Source organism: Heterocephalus glaber, unplaced genomic scaffold (genome assembly GCF_053883595.1).
Source record: "Heterocephalus glaber isolate CG9 unplaced genomic scaffold, H.glaber_assembly_v1.0 deba00000768, whole genome shotgun sequence".
Lineage (NCBI taxonomy): Eukaryota > Metazoa > Chordata > Mammalia > Rodentia > Bathyergidae > Heterocephalus > Heterocephalus glaber.
The window spans coordinates 5,693,093-5,710,617 of record NW_028258162.1 but is presented as its reverse complement, the minus strand read 5'-3'; the positions used below and the strand labels follow the sequence as shown (position 1 = coordinate 5,710,617).

At 34.0% G+C, this 17,525-nt stretch overlaps 1 protein-coding gene across 9 annotated transcripts in view; it reads right to left on the bottom strand.

Moving 5' to 3' along the window:
• Positions 1–17,525, bottom strand: part of Malrd1 (MAM and LDL receptor class A domain containing 1) — a 725,534-nt gene that overhangs the window by 583,457 nt on the left and 124,552 nt on the right. For all 9 annotated transcript variants that reach the window (XR_015449658.1, XM_087207225.1, XM_087207223.1 and 6 more), the window contains 4 exons: positions 15,774–15,940; positions 12,006–12,098; positions 6,276–6,465; positions 1,840–1,983 (listed from right to left, as the gene is read on the bottom strand). Coding sequence is in view for 8 of the 9 variants with exons in the window: in XM_087207225.1 (XP_087063351.1) it covers positions 1,840–1,983; positions 6,276–6,465; positions 12,006–12,098; positions 15,774–15,940 (594 nt within the window). In the remaining variant the exon portion in view is untranslated. The remainder of the gene's footprint in view (positions 1–1,839; positions 1,984–6,275; positions 6,466–12,005; positions 12,099–15,773; positions 15,941–17,525) is intronic.

Genomic DNA, 17,525 nt, shown 5'->3' with positions numbered 1-17,525 from the left:
TAACAAAACTGAGCACTTTGAGCAGGGTCACCATCACAACTTGACGTTGGGAAGTGCACCGCGCTGGGGACCCAGGCACGGCCTTCCACAAAGGAGTGTATGAAGCTTCCTTCTGTGAGTCACTGCCTCAGTGTAAGCCTTGTTATCTCTCACCAATACTAGATCAGTACATCCATGTCTTCCCAATTCACTCTTTCACCTTTTCCTTTGTCTTCATCGCAGCTTAAATACTGTTTTAGAACAAATATGATTGGTCCCTCACTTTAATCTAATTGGCTCTCCACTGTCTTCATGCAAATTTCAAGCTCCTCGGCACTCTCTTGTTTCATCTTTCCTATACTCCATGTCCAATTATGCATGACTCTCAGCTGGAACTACCTATACTTTTCCCAACCTCTTTCAAGATATCTCCTCTAATTAGGCCACGTTCCCTGCCATCCCTCCTTGGTTTTATCATCTCCTTGTAATTTCTTACATCTGCCTTCCTGAATACTTTTCATTTTTTTCTAGTGCTTAGTTGAAGAGTCATCTCCTTCTGTCTGGTACATCAAGTGCATGTTAATCACCTCCATCCCCCATGAAGCACTTCTCATATCCTACTGCAACTCCTTGCTCATCTGCTACAGCTGCCAGACTCCAACCACTTCAAAGACAGGACCTGTGGCTTCGAATTCTACATAGCCAGGTCTGTTGTATGTAATCAATAATGGGATTGAGCAAGAAAAATTTTAAAAACCATCATAAACTCTTAAAGAAAATGTATTATTAATGTATAGTTCCAATTATTAGCATTCTATTTTAAACTTTAAACTTAAACTATTCTGCCACAAAATCTTAGAAGTGAAAATAAGCCTCACTGGCAAAGAAGCAAGAACTTACTTCACTGTTTGAAAAATGAAACAGGTTTGTGGTTGTGGCCAACAGATGGGTGGTCAATGTCGCCTACCCAACAATGCACCAACCCCAGTTGCCAATGACTGTCCTTAAAAATGTGGCCAACATGTATTTTTTGCAAACTTTGGACATCTCAAAAGAGAAATCAATAGTATATGCTCAATGAACTTTCAAAAAGATCAACATTACTGTTGTGTGATTACAAAGTTAATATGATACCAAGGTATATGCGCAATAGCATCTGCTGCCATGTTAGTATAAAGAAAACAAAAAAAGAGAACAAAGCCCTTCTGTTTTACTTAAGACTTCCACAAACTCTTTTTGAAAGCTATGTGGTTCTTCTATATGTTATGGTTATGGCTCTTTTATACGTAAAAATTATAATGTTAGTTCAGAATATGGAGAAAACTATAATCATTTGATATAAAGAAGTCAAAAGTGGGACTAAATTGTACTCTAGTAGTTGCAGATTTACTTTATAAACAGCATTAAATCTCTGATATATAATTCCAGGAAGATTAGACTATTTTTCTTCCTGTTTTGCAAAAACGGGATTGTTTGCAAAGAAGGCAATCTTACTACACCAATTCCTGGCAATTAGAGACTTAACAGAAAACTTTGCTCTTTGTGTCATCAATCTAATCTTTTAAAATTACAACAGCAAACCATGCATGTCTCGTAAGTGCAAGATCCTGAGTTTGATGCCCCGTACCGAAAAAAAAAATTTTTTTTAATTTAAAAAAAGTAAAATTACAATAGCAAGAATTGTCGGGTAATAAAAAAATACTGCTTTTATGGAAACTCAACTAAGAACTAATTGTTAAATCAGTCAGGATAGTTTAAGGAAGGCAAACCATAATCTACACATGGGAATGAAAATACACAGTACTGTTATTCTAAAACAGGAAAGAAAGAACATTAATTTTTAAGAGGAAAATTTCCTACCACGATTTGTGTTTGTTGTGTGATTAGCTTTGGGAGAATGCTCTTCATCTCTGAGCCCTTTCACTAACTCCCAATGTGTGTCTTCCGTGAGAAATGGCTCCCAGCCGCAGAAACCGGACTCAAAGTCACAGGTGAGATGATTTGCTGTTCAATGTAGAAAAGAAATCAGGCAAGGGAAAATGAAGTCAGAGCATGCGATGGAACACTGACTTTATATAAACCAGAAAACTTAGGAGCGCACCAATGTCGTCTGCTTTATAGAGAAATTTTCCCCTCATCCTCATAAGTTTTCCGTGTTCTGACAAGACATGGCTTCTACATGCTTCTATCAACCAGTTTGTCACACTTCATTCTAATTAACCATCTCCACTGTATTAACAATACCACATAAAACTCTAGTGCTTTTTGGTGAGTTACTGATTCACCTCCAACTATAAACCTGCTGAGACTGTACATTTTTAAAAAATACTTTTAAAAGAATAATTTAAATGAATCCTGGGTACCTGAAGAATTTGAGGTCAACTGCTCAGCATTCATTTCATTATTCTTATTATTTTTCCAAATTAAATGCCTTGCCACTTTAAAATTGCAAGTAAATTAGATATTCTGAACTCTGCTTTTCTTTTCTTATTATACAACTTAAAACTTGGTAAGAATTTAAATTATTATATTTATCATAAAAGAACTATTTCTAGAGAAAGTCTGTGTTTGGGGAAAGCTTCATAAATATCTTTCGCAGCTTTGACACCAAATTATTGAGAAAAAACAGCAGACTTTAAAGCACCAGGCAGTAAACTAGAACCAACAACTTGATTTGTGCTTCTGAGAAATTAGTTTTGACCACTAAATTTCCTTTTCCTAAAGTAATAATCATAGTAGTATCAGCCCCTCTTAGAACCTAGTGTTGGGGATAAATTAATACCATCAATTCAAAGCTTAATTTCCAAAACTATCTCTCTATGCAGTGGCATTTTGCAACAGTGTGGGGAAGGGGAAAATATTTTTTAGAGCTTTGACAAGCTCCCTAAGATCATAATGCTGTTAACTTTAATAACAACAGATACTTTCCACTGAGGTCCAAGTACATGCCATAAATTAGCCTGAATTCTGACAAAATAGCTAAAAGCAAGAAAATCATCAATACATAAAAGAATTTTTTCTAAACTTTACAAGTATTTAATATATTAAATATGGCAAGGCATTTAACAGTTACTAGTATTTCATCTTCTTGACTATATTTATTATTTCAACTTAAACCTTTTGAATTATGAAAGGGAAATATTATTAATGGAAAACCTCAACTTAGAGACCTGGAATTTGACATATAGAGGAGTTAAGTTTTAGAACATTTAATTTTGTAGAATCTTTTTCAGTGTATTGGAATAAACGTCATTGGTAAAAATAGCTGAGCAATTCCCCAAGATTTTTACAGAGGAGACTGGAGTACACTCCTTTCACAAATTTTCATGGCGACTGATTTTAAAAATTAATTTTCATGTTTCAAAGGACAGAGTATGTTTAGTGTTCTATAGAAAGTATAAGGATTGACATTTTACTGATGAAACAGCTAAATATTGAAAGAAATAGTTTGAACTTTTGTCCTAAAGCTACATTTCAACATTTATACAATTTATAGTTATTTTTATTTTGACTATTGCTTTTTGTTTAACTTTCGATGATTATAAAATACATTTCACTACCTCTAAACGAAATACGTGCTAAGACACTGCTCACTAGTTCAGTAAAATTTATCTTGGAGCTCATCAGTTTAGAGAAATAGTTTCCAGCTATGACAAAGCTTTCTCTTGAACATTTAACCATGGCAGTTCAATGTGATCATCTGTTTGAATCTTTGCTGTCCTTATTTTATACAGGATTGTGTTAATGAAAGTTAAAAATCTAGCTCTATGTAGCATCAGGATTCTCCTAGGGCCTGGTGAAGTAATGAGAGTTCTGGCTTCCATCTTGAGAGGCCTCTGAGTAGTTTGCCTTTAATTTTTATGCCAATTTTTTCTTTTTATTTGTCATCTGTTTCCTCCCTCAGCTTTCCTCGTTTCTGAAGGCTCTTTGGCACAGTGGTTCTCGAAGTTTAACATGCAGATGAGTCACTGGGGACCTTGTCACAATCCAGCTCTCAGTTCTGTCGGCAGAGCTAGGGCCTCAGGTTCTGCTTTTTGAACCAGTTCCCAGATCTCGCTGCTGCTGGAGTCCTCAGAGTACATGACAGAAGCTAAACAGCAGCAAACCTCACCAGCACTTTACAGTTACCTCTCTCAAAAAGCCACTGGGCTAGGGGCTCACAGTAACTTCATCTATTATAGGGTAACCTGGCAATGAAAGCACTTGAGTGAAGAATGTCCCCTCTGGAAAACCACACTGATGAATACTAACAGACAACGTTCACATGTTAATATTTATTATGTCTCCAGCATATGATCAGTACTCCTGGAGCTATTCAAACTGTGTGTATGACCCATCCCATCCTAAAGAGTCATTCTAAAATGGGCTCAAAAGAAGATATAAAGGCTTTTTGCTTGTGCTTCATGAATTTGTAAGCTTTATTAGAATTCTAAGTTCTAAAGGAAGGCTTCTTCTCCTGTAAAAATATATGCATGCATTTGTATGCATAAATATATCAAATACTTCAGTGTGGAAAATAGTGTAAATTTATATGAATTTTAATAATTCAATTTAATTTATTTATAGAAATAAATTCCTTATGGTGAAAATCAGCATACAAATATTTACATGAAAGAGTGGTTTGGGCATCACAATGTAAGAACCTGTGTGTGTGTGTGGGGGGGGGACAGCTACAGGCTACAGTTTTATGTCATGACCCCTATTATCAATCAAGCAAACATGACAAATTTTCACTGGGCATGTGAGGTTACATTATTTAGAAAACTTGAAAGATTATCATGTAACACTATTTTTTGATATGCACATATATCGTTCTCTGTTGCACAAAAGAAACAGCTGAATTGTATTAACATCAGCTATATTAAAAAATGTCAGCTAAGTAAACAATGAAACTTCAATAAAGAAAAAAAATGGGAAATAGTCCAAAATCAAGTTCTGACACATCTGCTAATAATCTATGAAAGAATTCAATTAAGAAAATATATTAAAATTAGAGCACAAAGAATTATTTATTTTAGGGGAAAAACAAGAAACTACACTTTTAAATGTACAATGGAAAAGAAATATATTTTGCAGTTACTGAAACTGAGACTAATAGAAGCTGTTAGAAAGATAAATTTTCCAACAAAAAATGGACCAAAATGTATGTAAAAATTTTATATGAAGCATAGAAAGGAATTTGACATACAATAGAGAGAAATGTCTTAAGTTATTCCTTTTTTAATGAAAGAGGAGCACCACATAAAGACTCCACTGAGATTATATTGTTTAGCAGATTATTTGGCTTAAAGGTAGGTATTTGAGAAATTAACTGAATTTCTGTTTATAATCAGGTCAGAAGGTGATTTCTCCCTTGTGCTTTCATTTCCTCCTCCCGGGGTCTGTCTTCATTATTTTTAATAAAATCTACAGTCATCCATCAAGAAAAGAATGTTATACAAAGATCTTTTCTATAAGAAGCTAACATTTATCTTATTGCAATATTTCCTACTGAACAAAATATCTCCCTATTTTAGGGTTTTATGTTAAAACACATTACACAAAATAAATGTCAAAATTTTAGTATTTTTTAAGTTCCCTTATTTGCAATATACAAAATAGATTTAGTTGGAATTCATGATTTCTACAAAGACACAAGAATCTTAGTTGCTAAGCTACCTCCTAGGAGAACCATCACCGTGGTTGTGAATTAAATTTCACTTTCTTTGAAATACAACTTAGTTTAAACAGGAATGGGCTCTCTGGTCATTCCTCCACCAAAGACTCTCCATAAGACGCCTGAGAGGAAGGTTTGGCCATGTTTGCCCTCACGACTGCCAGTGGGCCTGGGCGGGCCTCCATGTCACCTCTGCTGCACAGGAGGTGATGGCAGCCCTCCTCTTTTTTACCTTCTCCCCACGACTTTCAAGATAATTGGTTAGGAATGGGAGAAAAAAATATGTATTTAATAAAGGTTAGAAATCCATAATATTCATCTCTTAAGGGAAGGGCAAGGAGATTCCCTGTCACCTCCATTTTATTCTTTGACAAAATGCATACACATTCCTGCACACAAACTCTACTAGTACTACTCACTTGTGGAACAAATGCAGTGATTGTGTTTGCAATTCAGGCAATAAGCACTAAAATATTAAAATAAACAGACTAGCAAAAGAATAGTGCTGTTCATTTCAGAGCAAAAATGTTCCCTCAGCTTATTTTCTAGAAATTAAATTACCTTCATAGAAACAAAGGCTATCTTAAACCCAATAGCCATGACATAGGGCAGGTAAACAGGGAGCTACCAGTTCACTCACAGCACATCGCTGGGTCTTCATCGCTGGCATCAGAGCAGTCTGGCTGAGAGTCACAGATGGAGTCTCGGGTGATGCACTGGCTGCTGACACAAATGAACTCATCCACAGAGCACAGCTGTCTGGAGTAGACCCACAGCCGATCAAGCACGATAAAGCTTCTCTGGGTCAAAATAATACCTTCAAAAACAATCTTCGGGGGGAAAATGATCAATCTAGGACCTTGTAATCTCTTTTAATAGACAAAAACAAAAATCCTAAAGAAGGATGACAGAGATTAAATAGTAAACAGCTGTTTAAGGAACAGCCAAGGACAACTGTTAGCAAAGTTCCTATTTGGTAAATTCAATTCAAACTCCTGACACTGATGAAAATGTTTGCTCCATTAAGACCTCTAAGAAACTACCCAGGATGGGTGAGATCACAGCATCGCACTTATCCATCCAAAAGTCCTAATTGCAAACTTGTTACTTGGGCTTCACCTTCCCAGCTCACTATCTTCATGAAAAAGAAGTACTAATGTCATGACTTACACAACATGTGCCGTAACTGAATCTCAGTTTTTAACTACTAAAATTGATATCTGAATAATGGGAAAGACGACCTGATAAAAGGAACCTAATCTAATAACAATTTAAAACTACAAATATAAAAATCAATTAAACTTTTAGAAAAGAACACTTTTTCTAGTGAGAATAAAAATGTCACTTTCTAAGCAAGCTGCCAGCTATTCTGGAAGAAAGCAGTATTAACCAGGGAAACAGCCTTACATTGCCACTCACATGTAGAACAGTGTCAAAATACTGCGGCTCCTTGAGGTTCTACCAAGAAAAATGATTAAACACTCAGCATGCAAAAGAATAAATAATGGGCTGTATAGTGAATAACTAATCTCCTGCGGTCCAAGTTAGGAGCTAATAGTTAATTATAATTATTCAATCTTAATGATTTAAAATAAAATTAAAATTGAATTTCTCAGTCACATTAGCTGTCTTTCAAATATTCAAGAGCCCCATACTATATTACTAGTGGCTACCATATTGAACAGTACAGGTGTAGAAAATTTCTGTTCCAGCAGAAAGTTCTATTGAACGGCAGAACTAGATGTTAAAAAGTTTCACCAAGATAGTAGAAATAAAGACTGACTCCTTTCAGTCTCATTCAGCCTAAATTTTCTAAATGGACTTTTGTATTTATTTTAAGAATTACTTTAATCAAGTTTCAGTTTGCAAATATATTTAAAATTTTACTTTAGAAGATAATATTAAAAGACATCTACTAAATGTTCCACCCAAAAACAGAATGTGCAGTCTTTTTGGTGGCACATGGAATTTTCTCCAAAACAGAATACATACTAGCCAGTAAAGCATGCTTAAATAAGTGAAAAAGAATTGAAATTATACCACGGATAAGACAGTTCCTGCAAGAAAATGATGTGCACCATTATAACATTAATCAAACTTATGGGACACAATGAAAGCAGTACTAAGAGAAAAGTTTATATCTGTGAATGTCCACATCCAAAAATAACAACAACAACAAAACAATCAGAGTACACCCAGATAAATAACCAAATGATACTGCTACACCTTAGGGTCCTAGAAGAACAATAATAATCTAAATTCAAAATTAATACAAGTAAAGAATTATAAATACAAGAGCACAAATCACAAGTTGCAATTAAAAAAGCAGCACAAAGAATCAATGAATTGAAGAGGTGGCTCTTCACAAGAATAAACAAAATACACAAGCCCTTAGCCAATCTCACAAAAAAAGAAAGAAGAGACACAAATCAATGCAATTAGAAATAAAAACGTGAAATCACAACAGACACCACTGAAATGCAGAAAATTATTAGCAACTGCATCAAAAACCTGTACACCAATAAATTAGACACTTCAGAAGAAATGCAAAGATTCCTAGGTTTACATGGATTACCAAAACTGAACCAAGGACACATAAAAACCCTTAATAATCACATACCAGACAATAAAATTGAAGCAGTAATTTTAAAAAATCTATCAACTAAGTAGTCCAGGTTTGTACTACCAGAACTTCAGGGATGCTCTAACACTAATACTCTTCAAGGTCTTTAATGAAATTGAAAGGGAAAGTATACTCCCAAAGTCATTCCCGGAAGCTAGCATTAGTCTGATTCTAAAACCAGACTAAGTTCAACCAAAAACCATAACGATAGGCCAATCTCCTTAATGAACATAGATGCAAATATCTTCAACAAGATACTGGCAAAAGGAGTGCAACCAATCATCAAAAAGATCATATATCATAGCCAAGTAGGCTTCATCACAAGGATGCAAGGATGGATCAATGTATACAAACCAGTAAATGTAACATAGAACATAAATAAAAGCAAGGTCAAAAATCACATGGTCATCTCGACTGACACAGAAGAGGGTTTTGAAAAATCCAGCATCCATATATGATACAAACACTGAAAAATATGTATAGAGGGACTGTATCACAATCTGATAAAAGTCATATATGACAAACTTACTGTCAACATATTAAATGGGGAAAAACTAAAAGCTTTCCCTCTAAAATCAGGAGCAAGATAAGGATGTCCACTATCACCACTCCTGTTCAACATACTTCTTGAAACGTTAGCCAGAGAAATCAGGCAAAAAAAGAAATAAAAGGAATACGTATGAGAAAAAATGAAGTCAAATTATTATCTGCAGATGACATGATCCTCTACAGATAAGACTCAAAAAAAATTCCACCAAAAGAATCCTAGAATAACCAAATTCAGCAATGTAGCAGGATGCAAAATCAACACACAAAAATGAATGGTGTTCCTATACCTCAGTAATGAGCTGAAAAAGAAATCAGGAAAAAAATAATATTCACAATAGCATCAACAAAAAATACACACTTAGAAATTAACCTAACCAAAGAACTGAAAGACCTCTACAATGAAAACTATAATACTCTGTAAAAGGAGACCAAAAATTTTTTAAAAATCAGAAAATGTAAAGCTATCCAGTTTGTTCTTGGATAGGCAAAACCAGTACAGTTCAAAATGGCCATACTTCTGAAACTATATACAGATTTAACATCAATCTCAATCAAAATACCAACAACATTCCTCACAGAATTATAGAAAACAATCCTAAAATTCATATGGAATCAAAAGAGACCCAGAATAGCAAAAGCAATCCTGGGCGATAAGAGCAAAGGAGGTGGTGTCACAATCTCAGATCTGAAGTTATATTATAAAGTTACAATTATAAAAACAGCATGGTGCTGGGGAAAAACAGACACAGATCAATGAAACAAAGAGAGTACAGAAACATCCCCAGGCCCATTCAGCTATCTGATCACTGACAAAGGGGCCAAAAACATACACTAGAAGCAAGATAACCTCTTTAATAAATGGTTCCGAGACAGTTGGCTACCAACATGCAGAAGATTGAATCTAGGTCCATATCTCTCACCATGTAATAAACTAAAATCAAAATGGACACAGTTAATCTGCTGAAAGATAAATAAGGTAAAATTCTTGAAGTGTAGGCAAGGACTTCCTGAATAAAACCCCAATTGCACAGGAAAAAAAATACAGGAATCAAAAAAGGAGATATCAAATTTAAAAGCTTCTGCACAGCAAAAGAAACATCCAACAAAACAATGGTACAACCTAGAGTAGGAAAAATTTTTCCAGCTATTCCTGAGGACTAATGTCTAGAATATATATGAAGAAGTCAAAAATTAGATCCACCAAAATAAAAGACCAATCAAAAAATAGGCAACTGAAGTGAAAAGATACTTTTCAGAAAAAGCAAAGATGAACAATAAATACATGAAAAAATATTCATCGATTTGGCCATTAGATAAATACAAATTAAAACCATACCAAGATACTGTATTACTCCATAAAGAATGGTTATCATCAAAAAATGAAATAACGCTTTCTAGTGAGACTGCAGGGGAAAAGGAACCCTTCTACTTTGCTGATGAGAGTGAACTGGTACAACCATTATGGAAATCAGCGTGGAGATTCCTAAAAAGACTAAAATAAGAAATTTCATTTGACTCAGCTATGTCCCTTAGGCATATCCCAAAGAGTTAAAGATATCATATTACAGTGGTCCATGTATATCCATGTTTATAGCAATGCAACTCACAGTAGCTAAATCTTGGAAGCAGCCTATATGTCCATCAGCAGATGAATGGATAAGGAAAATATGGTATTTATATATACACAATGAAGTCCTACTCTGCTATAAAAGAAGATAAACCTGAGTCATTTATAGGAAAATGGATGCACCTTGAGACCATAATGTTAAGTAAAATTAATCAGTTATACAAGCTTAAATATTGCATGGTTTCTCTTACATGAGAAACACAAAATCTAAATAAAGAGCAAAATAAAGAATACATAAGAAATGAGGAGTTATTAATTTCTCATATGGGATGGAGATTAAGAGACAAAAGGAGGAGGAAGTGGAGAGGTAAAGAGTTGAAAAAAGAATTAAGATGTATCATGTATAGGTATAAACTCTCCATAAAGAATGTCATCATTATGTATTGGAAAGATTTACTAATAAAAAATAAAAACTATAAAAAGATAATATTAAATTTAAATCATGTCCAATCACAAGAACACTTTATATACTGCTGTTCACTTTTCTCATAATCAGTATCATAAACATGAAAATTATTGGGCTGGTAGCTATACATATTAATAGCAACAATAAGTCAAATATGCAGAAATAATAACGATTTGGGGGTTTCAAATATTGGTAAGTTTCACTTAGATCTCTAAAGTCTGTCATTATTGAAAAGTTAATTATATTTCATATGTATTTAAAAGCCTATAAAAATCACAAATTTACTTTCTTCACATTTATTGTCTTTGAGTCAAATAACATGATCAACTTTAATCTTCAGTTTGTGGAAACAGAAAGAGACTCAATGAATATTTCTTTCAGAAGTTATAAAGATAAATGCCAGGTTATAAATGAATTAAAATTGTGTCAAAGCATTACCTCAGAAATATAACATGTGACTTTAACTTCAAGTTCACTACAAAATTTCTATGGTTCAGAGGTTTCTATGGTTCTATGGTTCCAAGTGTATGGAATACTAAATGTCTACATGTTAGTATTGGGGGAATTTTTCCCTTTAACACCTAGAAAACGTATGAACTATAGCATTAAAGGGCCGCAATTTGTTTCATAAGCCATCCATAAAACCAATCTCTTTTAAAATTCACACCCAAGCATAAACATATGCCTTTATGCTACATACAACACAAAATCTCACGTTAATATTTTAAGAAGCAGCATTCATTGAGTTTCTCTGGCATATATATGTTTCAAATGTATCTTGGTATAGATACAATTATCCAAGTGTTATAAAAACATGAATTATTGCATCCAGAACATTTATATATATATTTCACTGATTTTCAACATCAGTTTACCATTTATCATATTCATAATAAACATCGCTTCTCTTGTGCAAGGCAGAGATCTGGAATTGCTACACAGAAATGAGGCAGCTTTGATCGAGAGTATACACAACAGCTCCTCTGCTCATGGGAAATGTGGTCCAGTAAGGGCCAGAGATATATAATTACTACTCTCCCAGACATACAAGGTTACATTCTTAATTTACATAGTAACTCAAATTTAGTAGTTGATGATAAATTCACCACTTCAAAACTAAAAGTTAAACTTGTGATTAAAAATACTTGTTTATTTCCTTTTATACCTTAAATGTCTTCAGACCTTCTGGTATTAATACATCTGCTCTCATCCATTTGCTCTGAGTTGATGTATTGTATGTCCAAAATGTTTCTTCTTCCTTTGAAGAAAAAGACATTCTGTTTTCACACTGATATATATGCTTCCTTAACTTCATTTCAGTAAGAAGTTCCATATATTATACATATATATATATATATGTTACATACCTGTACAATGATCCACTGCTAATTTCCAAAATATATAAAACTGTCACTAACCACTATGAAGTTAGACATTTTAGCAAAAGTCTCTGATATACCCCAGGACTGTGCTTAGAGTATCGGTCTTTATGATTTATGGCCATGCTTTTCTGATCTGAGATAATCCCATTTTTTTTAGATTTTAGAAAGCATTGAAGTTAATTTGACATTTCCCTGGGAAAGACAGAGCACAGTGCTCATAATATGGGATGTATTTATTTTTCACGTATAAATATCATGAAAACATGGAGAATTCCATAAATATTTCTCGGGTTGAGCTCTAAGACTGGCCTTGCTTGGCTTCTAGTGTGAGAGAGAAAACAAGAAAAAGTGACAAATACTTGTAATTCTAATGACACACGACCTTATTTTTCACTCATGTAAGCATTTATCTCCTCACTCTGCTTCACTATTTTATTTGTAGCCAAAATTTCCTAAAAATGAATCTATTTCCAATTTAGTCCTATACACTCTGAAGTCTGCTCTGAATTTCCAAGCCCTAAATATTTTGGAAGGTAATCTAAATCCAAAAAAATATTCTTCGTGTCAGTACTTAGCCATATCAACTAGCAAACCTTCCACAACACAGCGAAACACAGGAGACGAACACTCTTTTAGCTTATAGATTCCTTGTCACAGCAGGATGAACTAGTTATAAACGTCAAGCTGTACAACAAATCCTTCCAATTATTTCCTACACATCTTCATTTATTTAGCAACAAGACATGTAGGCCTTCCACAAACACTTTTAGTGACACTGCTTGGCATGTTGGCTTTCATACATCTCCCATTGTTCATGTTATGAGAAAAATTTAGAGCAATTGTGTTTTTATTCCAGAATGACTAAGTGATTTCCCTGAGTTTTACCTGAAGATGAAAGCATTTACAGGTTTTTGAAGAGGAAGCAAGAGTTCTTCCGAACTTGTGGCCTTTTGTATACTAAGTTAATGGGATGCTCTGAATGAAATCCAGATTTTTCTACCATTTTCTTTCCTAATAATATAAAGAATGGTATAAAAGAACTTTCTCCAACTAACCGAAGACAGCTTTTATTTTTTTCTTGCTCTCAGACCACACGTAGTTATTTCTAAGTTGTCAATGTAAAAAAGCAACTCACATCCTTGAAAAGCTTTTCATGTGATGTCCTAATTTTCCTATTATCTTAAAATCAATCAATCAATAAACAACATTAAAACTCTTTGCTCCCTTCCCAGATCAATAATGCTAATTTACCTTTCAACAGAAACGTTTTTACCACATTTCTTAGAGATTTCAGCTTATCTTTCTCAAGTGAAGAAATCAAAGTTGCCAAATTCAAGGTTGTTGGGTTTTTTAAAAAAACACTATTTTTAACTGCAACCCAAGATAGACCTATGTAGTTTGGTAAAGACTTTCTTTCAAGGAAACCTTATAGCTTTAAAAACTGTATCATACAAAAATATTCTATAACGTATTGCCTTTCTAAATTTTATGTGCATTCTATTTACCACTGGAGATTTAGAAAACATGGAAATGGTATTTCAAGCAAGTCAATCTTGATCCAGGACTCGATGTCTTGCAGAATACACGGTGCACACCACGAGTTCAACATCAGTTGATACTCTCCAAACTGTATACCCAATTGGTTCTACTCAATACGCTAGATCAGTTCTGCTACCTTAACTTACTTTCCTTATAATGTGTGACATGAACTCTTATTAAGTCTATTTTTATTAGATTACATGGTATCAGAAGACAATTTGTTCTCATTCTTTTCTTGCGCAGCTCCAAGGCCAGAAGAATGGCACTGTTCATTTTCAATCGATCATAACTCTGTTTCATATATTGAAATTTTAAAAATCCATCACTGATGTTCAGGATATATTAAAATAATCCTTGAGATCAGAACATATAAGATTCAAATTTCTAATTAAATTGAGATAATTCAACATAAATGAACATTAATTGCTTGCTACATGAATAATACTATAATAGGGTCATTTTTTAGCTTCAAATATGATTTAAACTTAATAAAATTAGTCTAGAAATTTTTTTTTTACTATGCTTTTGTTGAAGGAGAAAACTGAACATTACAAAAGGTTGTAGATTACCTGATATCTCACAGAGCCTCATTTACATGGGGGCAGGGGCACAGGTGACAATAACCAAACGATTATCAGGGCATGAATGATATTTGGGCCATGAATGATATTTGGATAAAGTTTAGCTTTTGATACTTAGTTTTGAGGGAACTTTGTGTTTTATAGAATTGCCACCATTTATATGGAAAGTTCTGTTGTGGCACGGAAAGAGTAGGAAAATGTTTTTTTCTTCCTCTACTTCTACCCATGCAACTTACCAAATTAAATGAAATTGATCCAATAGATGTAGACCAATTGGCTACAAACTACTACTGCCAAAAAGTCACAAAAACATAGTACAGTTACAGAATGCTAAACATTGCGTCTCATCCTAGTAATTCTAATGGAATATAAATCCAATAATATGACTGAGAACTCTTGAGTATCTCTAAAAGGAAGAGGTAGAAGAAGACCAAAGATGATGAAAATGGTACAAAAAGCAAAGGAAGAGGGGATAAAAAAAAAAAGATTTCTCCTGAATGCTCAAATATCTTGGTAATAAGCTTTCTAACATTTGAGGGTTATGACAAACACACCTAATTCAGAAGAAAACAGACCAGAAGGAAATGCTATTGGCAGGTTGTTCGTGGCACCAAATGAGCAACAGGTGATAAACTCTGCTGAAATAATAAATGTGGTTCATATCATGCAGAAGTTTTAACTGGGTTTGTTGAAAGCATCCTGAGACACAGGGAATTCACTTGGATGCCTCTGCTGTCTTCCTTTCTTCCAATGTTAGAATTCCTGCAATTATTGCCAAATGTTTCCAATATCTAGAATGACTGCTATTTACTCCTGTGAGTAAATAATATCAATAATTTTTCTTCACAAAAGAGACTGTCAAAGTGCTTCATGTGTTTTCCCTCCTGCAGAGGACTGTTTTAATTAAAGGCCCAAATTTATCTGATTCACTGACATAATCATTACAACTTTCTACCAGGTGTACCTTTTTTAATTCAAAAGACTCATTTGTTTATATTTAATCAATAGCTACCAGTCTTTAAAAGTGTATATAGTTGTACCAAAACAAATAACTTACTTCCATCGTATTAATAGCTTCAATGATAAATGGATCTAATATCTAAACAGATCACATCAGAGTTTCAACACAGAGCTAGCGAGCCAAACTTCCAGGTATTTCACTTGAGAGCTATAATTTCCTCAGTACAGTTTCATGGATTTTCACAATTTTATGAAATGATACTGTGCAGATTATCACAACTATATTGTTGCATGGTACTCCTTCCTGTCATACACTGGCCTCTTAATAATTCTTTTAAAAAGTATCCTGAATAATGCCAAGTTACAAAATCCCTAAGGCTTAGGCACAACTGAGAAGTAGAAACACAAGTTGTAAAGAATAGAAAGTTCACTTATTAGATGAATTTGAAATAAATGTTACTTCCTTCTTACCTCGTTGCTGTATAGTCCCACTCTTAAAATACTGCTTTCCATGGCATAATAGAAGCGAAGACAGCAGCTCCTGCCCAAGCAGTGATACAGCGAGCTGCTTAACCAGGCACTGCTGCGCACATGGCTGAGAGGAAGAGGATGCTTTGCTCCCAGCCAGACAAAATAGCCTAAAGAGCAACAGGCAAAGAGACAATTAGCTGCTTTCTCTCTGAACAAAATTATCGTATTTCTAAAATTCTCAACACCAGGCTTAGGACAAAAATAATTTATTTAAAAGAATATGATGTTTAAAATGATTACATTAGCTACAAATGATAGGTTTGGTTTTTTATATTGGATATTTGAGACATATTGGAATTTTTCCTTATTCCTAAAATCAAACTTTGATGGCATCCTCAATACTGAAACTTAATACTATCGAAGAAATCTATAATATAAAAATTCCTCCACCATCAATTTATTAGTTTTCTTTTAAATGTTATAATGCATTATTTCTTTAATCAAGCATTATTTTTTCCCAGAATTATTTACCTTTTTGATCATTCTTCTACATTTAAATAAAAATGTTTATAGTTTAAGGCAATCCAACTTTAAATGCTCGTTTTTACCAAATGGCATGAAAGTATTAAGTGTCTACAGTCCCAATAAACTTCATCTATGAATTTTATAGTACATAAAAATAGTTTTAATCCATTTTCTCATCTGATATTTAAAACCAAATTGGACTTTTCTTGAATCAATAATATTGCTATATCAGAAATACAAAGAGTTTTCTACAGTCTATTTTTCACAAATAAAGTTTGAAATGTTTCATTTCTTTATAAGTTAGTAAATATCCCCATAGCTTCTAAAAACTACAAATTTAAACCAAGTGAAACTTATTTCCTAAAGTTAGGCTTTAATCAGATTAGCACAGTAACTTAATATTTTGCCTCTGATTTAAACACAAAGCAAGTATAAAAAAATCAAAACTTCTTTTTAAGAAAACAGAGATTAAAATAAGAAAATCATTTCAGAAGACAAGGAAAGAACAGATATGCCAACTATGAACACAACAGAAACCACAGAATTCTTGGACTCTGGGATGAGGACCACACTATCTCAGTTTGGATTTTGACTGATTCAAATGTCACAAAAGAGAGAAGAAAACTGAGTCAAACCGGAAGTAAGCCAGAGAATGAAGCAAAGAACCATGGTCTTGAAATACTACTGGGTTCTAGCTAAGCTCCTGTGCAAAACCTCAAGAATGACCATGGTGCAGCAATACCTAATCTAGTATTGTCACACAGATAAGGTCCTGGGAGATAAGTAATGCTAGAACAAAATCACTAAACAAAAAGTGGTGGGGACAAAGAGAAAGAGAGGGAAAGAATGGAAAGGATGGAGAAGGAGACCAAATCTCAAGGCAAAAGCCTACAAAATTCTGATTCTGGACCCGGTGCAAGGAAGGTAGAAGTTGTGACTCTTATCCACTCGACAAGAATCAACAATACCTCTTCACTAAAGAAACTGAAGAAACTGAAAGTCTCTAATTCTGTACAGATCCAGCAGAGAACTAAGGTCAGCCTGCCATCCACTGTCCTATAGTTAGAGGAAGGGAGGCACAGAGACGCACAACTTAGCAGAGCAAAAGCACCAGCGTACAAAGCCCTGCTAGTATCGGGAGGAAAACCCAAGCTGATCTTAGTGTGGATGCATCTAATTAGTGTGGATGCGTCTAAGAACCTGAGGACAGTGATGGTGAACATTTTA